This window comes from Coniosporium apollinis, assembly GCF_000281105.1.
Source record: "Coniosporium apollinis CBS 100218 chromosome Unknown supercont1.41, whole genome shotgun sequence".
NCBI classification, from domain to species: Eukaryota; Fungi; Ascomycota; class Dothideomycetes; genus Coniosporium; species Coniosporium apollinis.
The window spans coordinates 183,228-199,461 of record NW_006913303.1 but is presented as its reverse complement, the minus strand read 5'-3'; the positions used below and the strand labels follow the sequence as shown (position 1 = coordinate 199,461).

The 16,234-nt window shown below is 53.9% G+C and overlaps 3 protein-coding genes across 3 annotated transcripts; 1 reads left to right on the top strand and 2 right to left on the bottom strand.

Annotated features, from left to right (window-relative positions):
- Nucleotides 1–1,714: 1,714 nt before the first annotated feature.
- Nucleotides 1,715–3,215, top strand: W97_07522 (acyl-CoA desaturase; the record flags this gene model as incomplete). The annotated part of the gene is made up of 2 exons (XM_007785391.1): nucleotides 1,715–1,914; nucleotides 1,964–3,215. 2 exons carry the CDS (start codon nucleotides 1,715–1,717, stop codon nucleotides 3,213–3,215), a joined length of 1,452 nt encoding a protein of 483 aa, XP_007783581.1.
- Nucleotides 3,216–10,712: 7,497 nt separating this feature from the next.
- On the bottom strand, nucleotides 10,713–12,710 carry W97_07521 (uncharacterized protein; the record flags this gene model as incomplete). Its single annotated transcript, XM_007785390.1, has 1 exon — nucleotides 10,713–12,710. One exon carries the CDS (start codon nucleotides 12,708–12,710, stop codon nucleotides 10,713–10,715), a length of 1,998 nt encoding a protein of 665 aa, XP_007783580.1.
- A 1,097-nt stretch (nucleotides 12,711–13,807) lies between these two features.
- W97_07520 (uncharacterized protein) lies at nucleotides 13,808–16,084 on the bottom strand (the record flags this gene model as incomplete). Its single annotated transcript, XM_007785389.1, has 8 exons — nucleotides 13,808–13,894; nucleotides 13,951–14,095; nucleotides 14,146–14,355; nucleotides 14,410–14,744; nucleotides 14,927–15,361; nucleotides 15,515–15,626; nucleotides 15,782–15,926; nucleotides 15,994–16,084. 8 exons carry the CDS (start codon nucleotides 16,082–16,084, stop codon nucleotides 13,808–13,810), a joined length of 1,560 nt encoding a protein of 519 aa, XP_007783579.1.
- Nucleotides 16,085–16,234: the final 150 nt, after the last annotated feature.

The following is a 16,234-nucleotide window of genomic DNA, read 5'->3' as shown; positions in this document are numbered from 1 at the left end:
TGTTCGGCCATCAAGCCATGTCTATCCTAGACTGTGTACAGCAAAGCTTCGGGCCAGCTGTCGGAAGCTGCAAGCAAGTAAGAATATCAGCGTAATATCACTGTACTTGGTCAAAGTATATCTAGGAGGAACAGAAACCGTCACGCACTTGAGAAAGACGTCCACTTGACAGGCAATTTACTGAGCCAAGAGGCGGTTATCACATGTGTAGTGCAGATAGACAGTTTGACGTTGAGTGACGGCTCGAGCGCGGTGAAGGCCAAGCCGCCAGCACAGTTGCCGTCCTGATATGAAAAAGACATGACGTCGCGAGACCCGAAAAATCAAGGTACTCCCTGATTGATGGAATATTCGCAACTACATCTTATCTGCATAGAGTGGTCTCGTGGAGTATGGCTGGCCATGGCGAGACAGCACCACAATCGAACGACACACAAAAACAGGCGTGATGCTGGCGAGACTCAAAAGGGTTGAGGAGCTCTGCATGACTGATTCGGACATGTGGTCTTCAGCCTTATCGCGCCCATCTCCAAGAAAGGCGTTGGACCGCGCACATGAAGGAGTTCGCACAAAAGCCGAGGCTCCTGTGGCACAAACGCGCGGCGGCAGCGTGTTGACGTGGAAGGTCAAGGGCAGGCTGAAGTGATGGTTTCTGCGCCTCAGCGGCCCAAAGCACAAGTGAGGTGCGGCGAGCTTCACTCTAGCCCACTCTTGGGATTCCCTCGATGCGAAGAGTGGAGCACAGCATTGGATGAGAACACCGAGGTCAAACTGCAAGTGGCAGAGGCTGCGAGTGCGGAGGCAAACGGAAGCGGACTCCAGCGCGAGGCACGTGAGCACGATGTTCCAGAAGCCGGAAGATGCCTGAGGTGATCCCTTTGCCCCAACGGTTTGAAGATTATGATGCCTCAAGCCTGATGCGGTGTTCTTTGCGGGGGAGCACTGACGCGAAGGACAGATCTCGCCAAGTCGGAAGCTCTCCAGAAGGCCTTGCTAGGACGGTTGTGTGTCAAGTTCCGCTCATAGCGGTTGTCGTAGGGCTGGCAGTCGCCATCGTTCTCTGCTCGTCCGTCGCCTTCTTCTTCTGGACCGTGAAGGCCGCTGGCCGCGATTGAAGCTCCACAGGTGCATCGCCCAGTGGGGAGACGCGAAAAAGGCACAATCAGACAGGCATGGTGCATCAGAAAGGATTGAGCCAGCAGTCAGTTGAGAGTGGAGTCCTTCACGAGCAAAAGACGAGAGCACGAAAAGGCACGGCGGTTGATTCTCGCAGCGAAGGGCGCTGCAGGACCCAAGCGGCGATGATTGGGCGGTGGGGTTGGTGAGCTTGGGCTGCGTCATGGACCGCGGATGGACCCTGGTGTCGCCCAGCAGAGTCAAAATGTTGGGACTTGAGCACGCACTCCCCATGAACTCCCCTTCCACCGCCGCCTAAACTGATTTAATATCCCACCACGTCTCTCTCTACCTGTCCTTTCTTCACCGCTTCACCTCAGACATTGAATTCGACAAGTGTCTACGCCACTCCTTCCTAATTCACCTCTCGGTTGCCCATTCGGACAATCCTACAGTCACTCCGACTACACTACATATACCACTGTCGCTCGACACTTCCTGCTCTTGTCCATCGCACCTCACCCTAGTCAAGACACTCCAGCGTCCTGATCACATACCTCTACATTCATTGTCAGCTCGCGTTCAGAGCTCGACCATCATGCCTTCGCACCAGCCCACCAGCGGCATGGCTGCCGTCGACCCCACATACCTCGACATGAGCAAGAGGCCGAACGCACAAGCAAAGGCCTCGGAGCCCAACCGAAACCCCGATTACAAGCCAAACAAGCCACACATCACCGATACACCGATAACGAAGAAGAACTGGCACAAACACGTCAACTGGCTAAATGTGTTCCTGTGAGTACTCGGACAGTTTCTGGACAGAATTACATACTAACGTCATCAGCATCGGCGGAATCCCACTCATGGGTTGCATTGCCGCGTTCTGGACACCCTTGACACTCAAGACCGCCATCTGGGCCGTTGCCTACTACTTCGCGACCGGTCTCGGCATCACCGCTGGCTACCACAGACTATGGGCACACACGTCCTACAAGGCATCGCTACCTCTCAAGATTTTCTTGGCTGCTGTTGGCGGCGGCGCTGTTGAGGGATCGATCAGATGGTGGGCCCGGGACCACAGAGCCCACCACCGCTACACCGACACCGAGAAGGACCCCTACAGCGTCCGCAAGGGCCTGCTCTACTCGCACTTAGGCTGGATGATCATGAAGCAGAACCCGAAGCGCATCGGCCGCACCGACATCTCCGATCTCAACGATGACCAGGTCGTCGTCTGGCAGCACAAGCACTACCTCACGGTCGTTGCCTTCATGGGCCTGATCTTCCCGACCCTCGTGTCCGGCCTCGGGTGGGGTGACTGGATGGGCGGCTTCATCTACGCCGGCATCCTGCGTATCTTCTTCGTGCAGCAAGCCACCTTCTGCGTCAACTCTCTCGCGCACTGGCTCGGCGACCAGCCCTTCGACGACCGCAACTCCCCCCGCGACCACGTCATCACCGCGCTCGTGACCCTCGGCGAAGGCTACCACAACTTCCACCACGAGTTCCCGTCCGACTACCGCAACGCGATCGAGTGGCACCAGTACGACCCGACCAAGTGGAGCATCGTGCTTTGGAAGTGGCTCGGCCTCGCCTACGACCTGAAGCAGTTCCGCAACAACGAGATCCAGAAGGGCAAGGTGCAGCAGCAGCAGAAGAAGCTCGACCAGAAGCGCGCACAGCTCGACTGGGGTGTCCCGCTCGACCAGCTCCCCGTCATGGAGTGGGACGACTATGTCGAGCAGGCCAAGAACGGCCGCGACCTCATCGCCGTGGCTGGTGTTGTGCACGATGTCTCGGACTTCATCAAGGACCACCCCGGCGGGCGTGCCATGATCAAGTCGGGTCTCGGCAAGGACGCCACTGCCATCTTCAACGGGGGTGTCTATATGCACAGCAATGCCGCGCACAACTTGCTCAGCACCATGCGCATCGGAGTTATCCGTGGTGGCTGCGAGGTCGAGATCTGGAAGAGGGCCCAGCGCGAGAACAAGGATATCCAGTATGTCAAGGACGATGCGGGTAACCGGATCGTCAGGGCCGGCGACCAGGTCACCAAGGTGCAGCAGCCGATTGCTAGTGCTGGTGCTGCATAGATCGCGTGATGGGCCGGTGGTTTCGTTTTGAGGATGCTCTCTGAGTCTGCGTTCAGCGATGGGTAATTGGTATGGCGTTTTGGGACTGCAGTTGTCCCCTTGTTCTTTGCACGCTGCTCTTGTTGGCGCTGTCGTATCACATAGAGGTTCGGTCACGGTGGCGTATACTGTGTTCGCACGCTCGTTACGTAGTGGCTCAATTAAGCTGCTGCGATGAAGAAGGCTTCGGCCAAGATTGTCACCAAAACATTTTTTCATGCATGGTTTTTGGTGATTGTGTCTTTTGTAAACGATAGTCCACTTCCTCACGACGCGTCGCCTAGAGTTGAAAGTGGACTTGATTAGCCAGCTACTCGACCGCATAACACAAGGCAATCTCAGGCTTCGAGATACTGGCGATACGCGACCCATGCTCGTCACGCTCTGAATCAACTTACACTCCAAACTTGGGTACAGAAGCGGGAGGCGTGGACTGCGCGTGCTGAAACACGGCACCAAATTCAACTCAAGGCAGCAATAATCGTTTTAAGCCCTCATACACAATTTCAAGGTATTTCCTATAATCTCAGCATGCCAACGTCATCCTAAGCCCTCCGCTATCCCAATTCTCAGATATAGAAGTACTCATCCTTTCGCAACGCCGCATCGAACCACCCGCTCCCTTATTCCGCTCCTCTGCCTCCTGTTTCTCTTGCCGTGTATTCCAGCTCGAGAGCAACCGCCAAAGCGGCTCAGAGTTCCTGGTATGGGCCTTAGTCTCACCTCTGATTACGGGTATGCATTTTGTACCTAGATGTTCCGTGGCATTCTTCTCACCACATCCCCAGCACGGCAGCGGTCTACTTCGCAAATGGATCGATTGCAGAACTAGCTCAGATCGAGGGAAGGCCCGAATACAAGGCATTCATGTGCCGCGACGAGGCTCCATCCTCTCCGAAGACCTCGCTATGCGACGCACTCCCGCCCCCTCTCCAGCAAGCTACTCTCGATCTCTGCTCCAGGCCGCCAGATAGCGCCAGCATTGTTTCTTTTCTCCAAGCCCTGGAATATTCAGTCGAAGCGTACCCTGGGACGTCATTCTGCTTTGACGACGTCATTATCCCGGATCCCTGCTCAAAATACCAGTGCAGAACACACCAGTGTGAACGTGATTGAGAAAGCTATCGTAGCTGTCGGTCTCCGTCAGACCAGTCCAACTCTTAACGCGGGCCTGTTCGCGGTGGTCGCCAACCGTGGAAGCTGGTCCGACGATAGAGATAGGCCTGAACGGGTTATTCGCTCCGTCGACTACTGCCGCTCTGGCCTGAATGCCGTACTGTTCTGCGACGAGGGGGACGGCTTTGGTGATGTACGCCAAGTTTACAGCCCTGACCTCGGGGCTGAAAATGTGGATTTGTTGAACCTCCCTTCGGCATTCTTTGATGGGGTCAAACTACCTAAACGCGTTGATCGACTCGTTCTGTACGGTGACAGGGTCTCAGACAAGGTGTTTCTTTGGAGACTATGCGACGCGTCCTCGGTACGGATCTGGTCGAGAACGCTCGTGTCTTCGACTCTCTGTTTGCAAGCGCTGTTGGCATCCCCGAGTCGTCGCACTTCGCATGGACCGTATCGACTTCAACACTAAACCTGCGATGAGTTGTCGTTGGCGGTCAAACTTATACGCCGAGGCACGCTGAGAGTTGTGATTCTATTGGGAAAGCCTCCGTCATTTTTGGAAATTGCTGTACAAAGACGTGGGATGATACTTGGAACTCATCGCGACAACGAATGTTGAGCAATGCCACCACGGAGCTGCTGCGCGTACCTGAGCCTGATGTGTATCGTAACAAGAGCTATTTCTACCACGTACGGCCATAGTTCAAAGAGTACTGGGCATCTCGTCCGCTTTGCCATACGTAGGCTTTGAATCGGTAGATTAGTAGTCAAGTGACTAGATATCTATCGGATATCTCTAAGGCCGTTTTTGTTGCCTCTTATAGTGGGGTGCTGCTTTAAGTGGGTGAGCTAGGTGGTGCTCACCCTTGCTTACCTATACTTATCTATCTATTGCCTGCATCACCCACTACCTCACCCACTATCTATAACAGACCCCTTCTGGCTCCTTTCCAAGCGTTGTTTTAGAAATGGAGCCTAATATAAATCCTAAAGCTGAAGGAGCTACTACTATATTGCCGGTTATCTAGATCCGTAGAAAGAGAAGTATTTAGCTACCCCTACAGTTTCTTCTAAACCTCTTGGCTCTCTATTACTGTTAGCTACTCTGCCTCTTAGTCTATCATAACGCAGCTGTCGTGCAGAAACTAGTAATATAAGTAGAAAGAAAATTGCACCTCAAAAGCGCTTAGGGTTAGGGTTTTTGAGACCTTGAGGCGGCAATAACTAACAACTAAGGTTACAGTTTTTCTGCTTTGGGTTCTCATCGCAGGCTAAAGGAGTTCTCTTCTTTTCTCTAGTATGTTTCAGTTTCTTCTGTAATTATTAGCCTTCCAGCACTTTCCTCGACGTTCAACAGCAGAGGAGGGCATTCGGAGACGGGCCCACCCGCCGGGGCCGCGAGCCGCAGTGCACCGCATAAAATCACGGCAGCGCGTTTACACGCGTGAAGATGCGTCCAACGCGCAGCAGTACAATATAATCCCGTTTACGTGCTTGTAATCCTACGTCTACATATCCGGTTCCGAGGCGCCAACGTGCTATTCCTGACGGTCTGTTTCAGCTCTATATCCATCCAGCTGTCCCTCCGATCACATGCAGTATATTGGATTAGATTTCTATCAGCCATTGCCATGTAGTTATAGATCCAGGTTCGGCGGGTGGCCGTCAGGTCTTCAGGTTGCGTTTGTGGCAGGAGTAAGGGATCTGCCTTTTCGCATCGATGATAGGCAGAGGATTAGAAGCTGACAATCCAGACTATAACGTTAGTCTTTCTGCTCTGAGTCCTCATTGCAGGCTAAGCGTACTGTATATGTAGAACCATCAAGCTTGAAGCATTCGGTTGGCGCGCTGGGCTGCGAACCGCAGTGCACCGTGGGGAGTCGCGGTTGCTCTTGTGAACGGGGCCGGTGTGTGTAGATTTATTCAATGCGCAGCAGCGGTGTATCGTTTATTCGTACGGTATAATTCGTAATTTTATTGATCTATACGGCTCTGTAGTACCGACGTGCTGTGAGATTCGAAGTAGGAGTTATGTAACATAGGCGGGCAGCGTCGGGGAGAGAATGCGGTCAAGCCTCCCTATCGTTTCCTACCAGATTGTTAGGTGTCAAACGCGTTTTGTCCTTTGCCACATGTTGCAGAACACCCCATGGCTTCAGCGCAATCTTGACTGGACGCCTGATGTTGTACGAACGATGGCTCATCATACCCCTGATTGACAGTGACACTAGGAACAAATGAGGGGGGTGTTCGCCACAGGTCACGTTTTTTAACTCTCTCGTGCAAGACTTGTCGAACTGATGTGGCTAGTAGGTCATACCTGCTGCTCGCAGAAACTCAGGCATTGTTCGCTGACTTCTAATCTGACGTATTCGGTTTCCTCAAACGACCACTATAGTATGCTCGGTACTTGTATCGAAGAAATCCAAGCGCCCTTCTGTTGCCTTGGTGACGATGCTCATCGTGCCCACTCGGCTATACTCGTTCAGGTCTGTCCCCGTTGCTTTGAGTAGGAGACATCTTGGGACCAAATGATCCTCACCCTCGACAAAGTCAATTCGAAGCAGAAATGCGAACAACCCCGGGCCTATTATCGAAATACCCTGGTCAAGGTGGCCCTCTCCAACTAGACCTGCATTACTAAAAATTCGATGAGGACGGGGATCCCGAGCAACCTGAGTATAAACGCTTTCAACACCCGAGACGCTCTCAAGCCTCCCCCTAAGCTTGAGCCAGCCAGACCTTGAAAGTCCCATTCGATCCCCTGCGACTCCTTCCACCTCTACGTCCAAGATGTTACAGCAGTAGCGGATGTTACCTAGCAGTGGCATGGCCCCGGTGAACGTAATTCTGCCATCAAACTGTGCCCAAGACCAACTCGGCGCCCGATAAACATTCGACTTCTGGGTGTTGCGGTAAGGCTCTATATTCCAGAATAAACCACGGATCAAATCGTTCTTCCAAAGGCCTGCCACGTACTGATCATGGACTAAGTTGGCCATTACACGAGCCAGACCAGCCATAGCCGGCAACTTGTCCATAGCTTTAGTGAGATTCCGGGCCGAATAATCCTGTATAAGACAGTACCATGATCGATAACCCAGCTCTCTCTCTGACAGTGTATTCCGCGGGACGTACCCAAAAACGCTAACGTCGGACCCGGGCCGAACTGTGTGGCTGTTGTACAAGGTTTGTGGTCCGTTGTCTTCTGGTCGATTGTCCTCCATCCAGTCGTGAACTCGGCATTCGAAATGCAGCATCAATTTTGTGAAGTGGAGAAGTCTCTTGGACAGAAGACGCTCTTGAAATGTCCAACCTCGGCTATTCCATATGGTACTTTCGATAAGTTCCTTACGATCATTACGGAAAGGCCCCACAAGTCTCGCGCAGAGATAGAAGAAGCTAGGGGAGCTTTCGTTGCCTGTAGAAGGGTAGGGTACTTTTACTGGTGGATATAGAAGCGGTGGTCTTGTTAGAAAACCTTCGTTGGCAGATGCTGCTGACGTTGCGACGATGGTGATATATGCGTTTGCGTAAATTTGGTCCATTCTTGATGCCTCAGCCGCCCAATCGGTTTGACTATCTTGGATAATGCATCTGCTTATGTGTGTTAGGGTTATTGAGACCTTCGACGCATGTCCTAGCTTACGCACAAGGAATCTATCCAGAGATACCGCACCCCTAAGGTGCGTGCTACCTTAACAGCGTCCTGAAAATTTTGCGGCATAGTTGACAATGGCATTGCTCGAAGCCTGTCTTCGATACTGTTGACATTCGTTGTTAGGAAGGAACCGGATGCTAATATTTGGCCCCAAGTATGACTTAGAGCGGCATACAGAGATGCTGGTGAGAGCTTTACAGTCTCGACCAATCGAGTTTGGAACTCATCACCAGTATCAACGTCTAGGAGCCTCTTAGGTAGACTTCTAAGTCCGTCTATACGACACCCATTGTGGTGCTCATAGCATTCGCGGATTAGGCCCTTCACAGTCTGGACATTCCGGGCGGACAAAGGGTCGCAGCTCGGAATTCGTCTTCGGATCTTGCCTTGTGTGGCAGCCTCGCTGTCTGTGACTGATGTTATCTTTGTTGATTCTTTGTTGGTTCTACACCCGAGATCAGTGCGATACCTTCATCAGCATACACTTCGAAGGTGGCAGACCAACCGCCCATCCTCGGAGCCGACAAATCAACGATAAGTCTGAAAACCCCATTTTCAATACCCGGTATCCCATCATGATAAAGATTCTCCCGAACGAGACACACTTTGGCTATTGATATAACCCTAGGCTCTGGAGGGATTTGCGGCGGTTTCGCAAGGCGATGAATCTCGTGAATCATCACACGGCAAACCGGACAGCCAGAAGACGCTGAAGCGGCCAGGGCAGGAAGCTCCGGATAACAGTCTTGACGTCCATACCTAATCCACTGCATGGGTTGTGTCTGTGAGCTGGAACTGCTGCACGCAACTGCGATAACTTTGCAATACTCGCACAGAACGACCGACGACATCTTGTGACCGAGGGAGTTACACGTCGAGCGATATTGCCGCTCGCCTTAGCCAAGAGAAGTAATTCTCGAAGTCTACAGGTATACAGCTGGATGTTGATAACCTGGAGCAGCGAAAAATGAGTGCCGTATTGACTGTGCGTTGAAGCCTCCCAATGCTGTCTAGCAGAAAGACAAGAAGGTTGAGAAGAGTACGTCGCAATTGCTTGCCTGACTCTGGAGCTGACCCCGCCAATAAGTCGGCGGCATTTCGCGGACGTATGCCTTTTGCCTTACGGACTAGGTGTTAGGCGTTCAAATAGAACCATGGCGGAATATCGTCCTCGTGTCACTTACCTAGGCAAGCTCAGCCTTGATATGCACCTCTGGCGGGTAGACCACCTCCCTATCTTAGGTTGGCATGCATTTGGTGCAGTTAGGGACACCACGAAGGCCCCCCTCGCAGTTGACATGTGCTACCTAGGTACGTCGATTTTTGGAATGGACAAGTCGTGGTCAAATATGGTTCGATTAAGCTCCTTCCTTGTCTGGTCTCTAAGCCTTCCGCATGAAACTGCGCCGCTCGGTCAGCCCGTAGGACGTAGTACTCTATCTAATCCCGTCTTTTAGTTCTGCACCTGAGGATGCTCGCATGAATCTACGCCCTGCTTGCTTAATCCTCCGTGTCCTCAGAGGCCGGTATTAACCAGATCTGGTACTTTATCCGGATGGCTCTGCCCCGCTCAGCTAGTTACTAGAGGCCTTAGAGAGACCAAAATAGAAAGCCTGTTATAGTGCACTATATGGGAGCCTTTTTAGGCTCCCCCCCAAGACATAGGTGGGCTAGAGTGAGAGATCACCCATACTCACCCGAACGCACCTCAGCTCGCGCGAGCATAGGGCGGCAACGCTCACCCGCTAGAATGAAAAAAAAACCTTACAACCGCGTGCAGATATCCCATCGGTAGGTGGGTGGCTACTAGTAAACACCTACTGCTATATATAATCAGGGTGGTCGTTAGGCCGCCCGCCCTCGTCGGAGCCCTAGGACAGGCGGACGAGGGTAGGGTAAGGCCATTAGACGGGCGGATAGGGACGAGGGTCTTAAGAAGAGCCGACGGACGGTGGACAAGGTCAGCTTGCCTAGATAGGTAGTCTGTAAAAGGTCGAGAGCCTTACAGCCTTAAAAGTCATGTAGAAAGAGAAGATAAGATAATCTAACTTGAATAAGTTCTTACTGTGCCTCCACTACTAGAAAATAGTTATATTAAAGTTTACCTCGTCCGCTCTTCTCTATCGGCTAGTTGTGGACGGGCGCACGAGGTTTAGCCTCTTGGACGGGCGGCCTTAGACGAGGCTAGAATATCCGCTCGTCTATACCTTGTCGGGCGGACCAACGATTATTCTACACATGTTTTTGCTTTTGTGGAGATTGGTTGAGTTTCTAGTGGGTCTTGGTTGCTTTGACTTAGTGCTTTCTAAAAGCTCCAAAACTGCCTATGATCTAATTTAATGATGTATAGGATCGACGGCAATCGGATGCTCAATATTGTTAGTTAATGGACCTCTCCTTATGTCACTTTCTCTTGCTAAGCAGGACAACGAGTTTCGAGCCACTAACTCGGAGATTCCCTCAAAGTTTGGAGCTTGCGGACGGCACATGTTGATGCGAGGTTTGTTGATGGCTGCTACACGTAGAGGAACCCATCTCCCCTTACCCAAAACTCCAGCGAGTACCCTCTCCAACGCCTCAAATCCAACGCACGCTTTCGATCACGCGCATCCAGAAAGCACACCTTTGCACAACAACATAGTCACGCCAGCCCCCACACTCCCTCACCCCCCTCCTTCTCAGAACCCCAGACCGGAACCGCTTACCCCCCTCCCCCGTCCATGATACACACAGATGCCCCTCCCGCCGCCCCTAAACTTCGGACTAAGCGGACACAGCGGCGAGTTGGGCAGATGCTCCGGGATGCTCCAATCGAAGCCCGCCCTCGCCTCCACCTCCTCGTCCTCACTCGCATCCTCATCTTCGGAGGCATTCATGATGCGCTCCATGCGCACGCGGTAGTAGTCCATCTCCTTCCCCTCCTTCTCTGCTCCGTCGTCTGCGAGTGCGGATGTAGAGGGCGCCGACGGGACCGCAGGCGCAGAGAGCGGCGGCCTGAGCGCCAGCCGTGCGGGAGGCGTGGTGAGTGGGTCCTCCGAGCCGGGCGCGGCGAAGCTCATGAAGAAGCCTGTCAGCTTGCCCTGCCTGCCCGGCCGGCTTGTCGGTAGCGGCGGCGTACTAACCCGCTGCGCCTCTGGCAAGAACGCCGGGGCCCTCGCTGGGTCGGCAGATTGACGGGGGGGCTGGCGCGGGAGCGCGAATTTTGCGCCCGTGACTGGCATCATGGGGTGCGTTGGTGCTGCCGCTGCTGTCGCGGGCGCGGTTTGCGCGGCTTCAGCGGGCGGACTGTGTCTTGATTTGTCGCTCGAGAGAGAGTACACGTCGGCTTCGCGCTGGGGATGGTACCGCGTCGTCGCTTTGCGCATGGCTTTGCGGGGGAAGTCGTCGTCGCTTGCGACGCGGCGGACCGCCTTATCTCTTTTCGAGGCGCCAGGCTTGCTCTTGCTGTCTTTGCCTTTCGAGAGGGTGCGTATGACGGCTGGGTCGGTGGGATCGAAGTATTCTGCCGCTTTCGCTGTTGCTACTCCTCCGCCTGGCTGGCTGTGAGGCGTGGCTGTTGAGATTGGTGTCTGCGCTCTCAGATCCATGGGGCTGGAGGCCGCGGGACCGAAGCCGAGCCAGTGCCAGCGGAGGAAGGACTTTCGCTGCTTGTGGTACGGTTTGGTGTGTGTCAACACAGGCGAAGACGCGGTCGACGTGGGCGTTCCGAGCGGGGTGACCGATTGAGATGAGGGAATTGGTCCAGGGCTCGAGAGCACGGAGGCTCCGCTCTCGCTTTTCTGTGCGGAACGGGACCGGAACAGCTTGTCCATGCTGCTGAGCGAACGCAGATAGGCGGGCCGTGAGCGCTTGTGGGCGAGCGTGGGGAGCATGGAAGCGCTGTCGCACTGCTCGGGGCAGCCGCGGATGTCTAGGATGGTGAGTGGCGTTGATGCGTGGCTGTGCGTGCTGCTGTGTGAACCATGGTGGTCTGCAGCACTGAGTGCCGGCCTTGAAGAGTGGATAAGACCAGGGCTTGAACGAGAGCTAGATAGGGCGGGCGTTGAGCGCTTTTTGGATGATGTGATATGGTGCTCGCTATGCCTCGACCACGATACTGCTGCAGGCCGCTTCCTCTCCTTGCTGCGATTCCGTGAGCTGCTTTTCTCCGACTTCATGGCTGACAGCTGTGGCCTGACAGCCGGTCTCTGCATTGATTTGTCATGTTGCTCGATGCTTTTATCAACCGTAACAGGCTGGGGTTTGTCATCAACCTGCTTGCTCAGCTCGTCTTTAGGCGGCTGTGCGAGACTCTTCTGCGGTGAGCCCCTCAGCAGCGGACTCATTCCCTTGCCGATCAGCTCTATGAGCCGCATGTCAGGCACAGCTCTAGAGAATATCCGCGCAATACTGCTCTTCGACGAAGCAACGGATTTCTTGCCGGTGGAGGATGAATTCGCGCTGGTCTGTGACCCTTTCGATGTAACCATGCCGATGTCTCTAGCTGCTTGTTGTTTGTTCACCGGGTTTTCGCCTTCTTGCCTTTTACGACTACTGGCGGTGGAGGTTCTGGACAGGGTTTCTGGTGTCAATGAACGGATACTTTCCGGCAGCCACGCAGGTCCGCCGAGTACACGGAGTGCCTTGACATCACCTGACCTTCGCCGCTGCGTATTAGGTGCCGGTGTGGAGGGCATAGAAGCGCTTGGGACTGGCGGAGAGTCTGGAGTTAGAGGCCCCACGGTCCCGGCCGTCAGCTCAGGCACACCAAGCATGCGCAGCGCCTTAGCCCCACTAGACTGTCGCCGCTTCGTGTGTAGTGTAATGGGTGTAGTAGGCAATGAGCTGCTGTGGGCTGTTGGTACACCCTCATTCGGCAGCCGTCTATGGCTCACTTGCATCGGCCCTGACCTTGGATCTCCGCCTGTTTTCTCCCATTGTGGGGCCCAGCACCATTCATGCCAACCGGTGTCATGATGCGGTCCTGGTCTCGGCAATGGGCTGGATGATAGCGGATCGATGGGAGAGGTCGAGTCAATCGGATTTACGTCGGACGGATCGAACGGATACAGTGGAAGGGTTCGTCCTGAGGAAGGTCGCTCATCGCTGCTAGGGTCTACGGCGGATTCCCAAGAATCGAAGTAGCAAGTAGGCTTTGCCGCTAGGTGATCCGGTTCGGATGGTTGCATGGAGCGGCGATAGGAGAGGAGTTTCGTTTATTGGTTTGCGCCTCGAACACGCGGTCGAGCTGGTAGGAAATACAGAAGAGGTTATAGGAAGAGAGAAGAATGAAAGGTGTACCCATAGGACGGGAACGATGACGCCAAGACTTCGAGGTTTGTGAGTGGAAAGATGATGGGCAGAGAGTGAAGGCTGCGAGATACTGTGCTGGACTAGCGAGGTTGGCCCGAAGAGTACCGAATTATTATTGCTTAGGTGCAAGAGGAGGAAAGAGCGACGCGCGAGAGATGGGCAACGCAGGATCCAAGTGAGCATTCATACGAAACACGTCGGTTCGCCGACAAGTGATGCTCCTTACACTTACGAGCTCACTCGATGGTGATTCTCACGGCATACTTCAGAAGTTGTCTAGCAGTTTTTGAAATTGTTGGGTAAGAGCTTGGACTCATGTATAGTGCTACACCTCTCCAAGCCTGTGTGTTACCCAATTGCTGCAGGTCATGGCTTTAACTGGACCAACTCCAGCAGAGACGCCACTAAGGCTGAAGACCCGTCCAGTGAGTGGCTTCATGAATGCCATGGTCTTGAGAGCTTACCGCATAACTATATTCGATTACGACAACGACGGTCCAGCATGCTGACCTTGTCGCAGATCCTGATGTCTCATGTCAAGGTCGTCGTAGTGCAGTAGGATCTCTCTCTGTCGTCGATCATCAGCTGGCGGCATTTTCCAAAACCGATACAAGAAACACATACCCGCTCCTTCCGCCAGTTGTTGACGTCAAAGAATATGTAGTAAGCTCGTTCCTCCTTCTCCGAGATCCGCTGCGTGTTGCCGAATTGCTCGTCCTTTCGCATCCATTGCCGTAGTTTGATATTCCACCTCCACTCTCGTGCAAAGCTAGGAGATGGTCAGCGACAGTTCCGCAGTGATACGATCTAGCCACGCACAGCTCGCCAGCGGCGTCCTCCTGGAGAATGTCTCGTGGGTACTGGTAGAAGATAGCGAATAGTGTGTCATCGGAGAAGCTTATCATCTTTTCTCGTAACGGTGGGACGTTCGTGACCTTGTAGGCTGATGGAAGAGTGAAATCGGGGATGATTGGACGAGAGTTCGGCTCTGCGAAGGGGCCTGCGAAGGTCGGGTAGATAGGTAAATCGCTAAAAGAAGCATCAGCAAGCTCTCCTTGGGATCCTATCATCTGCGTGGCTTACTCGGTACGGAGATCAAGACCTAGGGCGTTCAGATCGTGCCCAAGAGCAAGTGGCGAGTGATCCGGATGGTCGGAATTGATCATGGCCAGCAGTCCTTGAATTCCAAAACGCTCGATATCGGTCATCTGTGCGAGTCGTTTCGGTTCTGGTCGTTGTTGGGGACTCTGGGACGATTCCATAGGATCCACACCAAAAAGGCCACTCCGTGGTGGTTGTTGCCCGTGTACGATGGTCTGTTGTGGGTCGTTGATCCCGCCTGCACGAAACGCACTCTGTGCTGATCGCTGCACGTGTGAAAGCGCATTGCCGAGGGTGTGTTGCGATGCGGAAGAACCCTGAGAGGATTAGACTGGTGCATTGCAACTTGATTGAGCAAGACGTCGTGGACCTACGTTCCGATCTGTATCTTGCGAGTTCAGGAAGGATGACCGTGCCACTGCAATATGGTAAGTAGTCACAAGAGACACAAGCTTCCCTCGAAGGCACTGGTTGACCTACAACTTGGATTGAGCCCGACAGGCGCAGTCATGCGATCTCCTGCACTGATGAGTGCAGTTCGGTCCTGCTGGCCGTCCAACGGGCCAACCAGGCTGTTCCTTCCTCCGTTGAGACTTCCTGGGAAACCATTGCCGTTCGTATTGCCTCCATAGATGTTATTTTGCATCAGTCCGGCTCGTCGATCTAGACCAATGTCTCCCGGGCCGCCACCTAAGGGTGGAAACTCGTCTATACTACCACTTAGCGCTTGTAGGTTGCCTTGTTGCTGACCTGTGCTGCTTTGATTTCCGAACCGGAATTCTTCAGTGCCCGCCGCGAATTGCGGTGATGGGGAGGTGCCTTCTTCGAGTGCTTGGGACTGATGGTGCTGGGAGAGCGGTTGTTGCGTGGGTTGTGAGGCTGAGGGCGGCTGGGGCGTGCTTCCTTGGCCTTGCGGGCGTTGGACTGGTGTATGCTGCGGTTGCGGGCCCTGTTCGGTCAGCGCGACTGACGAACATCTTGCAGGTCACTCGGTAGCGGGCATCCATTCTGCTTTTGGATGCGCGGATTTATGGTAATGGAATCTTGAGAATTGTGCTCTGGCAAAGGAAGTCTGCAAAACACTAACCTCCGCACCGCGGCCGTGATTTCCCCGTAGGCTGGGGGTGTTGGACCATATGGCGTGTGAGGATACATTCTGCTGTTGCTGAGGAGCGTTGTTCGACAGGGACGGGAAATCACTACGCCATGGAGTCAGCCCTCATGCAACGAACGCGATTCGTACGATACCCCAGCCAGCTTCCAGTCTCGTCCTTTCTTTCCGCATCCGATGAGCGAGCGGCGCAAGCCGAGCACCTTGGGCTGGGATGGTATGGCTGAGAGGAAAGGCACTTACGACAAGTCCAAAGGCTGCTGCGACTGCGAAGCGCCAGTTGCTTGAGCGAAGGAGGAAGCGGCTGGGTTGTTTGCCCGATTCTGATTGCCCGAAAGGCCAGGAGCGCCTCCCATTGGAACTCCGAATGTCCAGCTAGAGCCACTACCTGTCCGTTTGAAGTATGTCAGCTGCCTCGCAGCCAGATGCAAGGTGTTGGGAGCTCCTGCGCCAACCTAGTTTGCCGTTTTGCAGCCTTCCGGAGCCGAGTGGTGTGGCCCTCGCGCCTGCGGGTTGTTGTGGGTTCTGGAAAACGTTGCCGGCCATTGCTCGTAGCGGTTGCGGTCCTGGCCCTGTTCGGTTTACCTGTCAGCAATTTCCGGTCCTGCGACGGAGATCTAAGTGTGAAGAGCAGCGAAGATGTTGCTTTCGCTGGTGCGCCTGTCCGCTTCGAGATAGCAACTGTGAAGGAGAGGA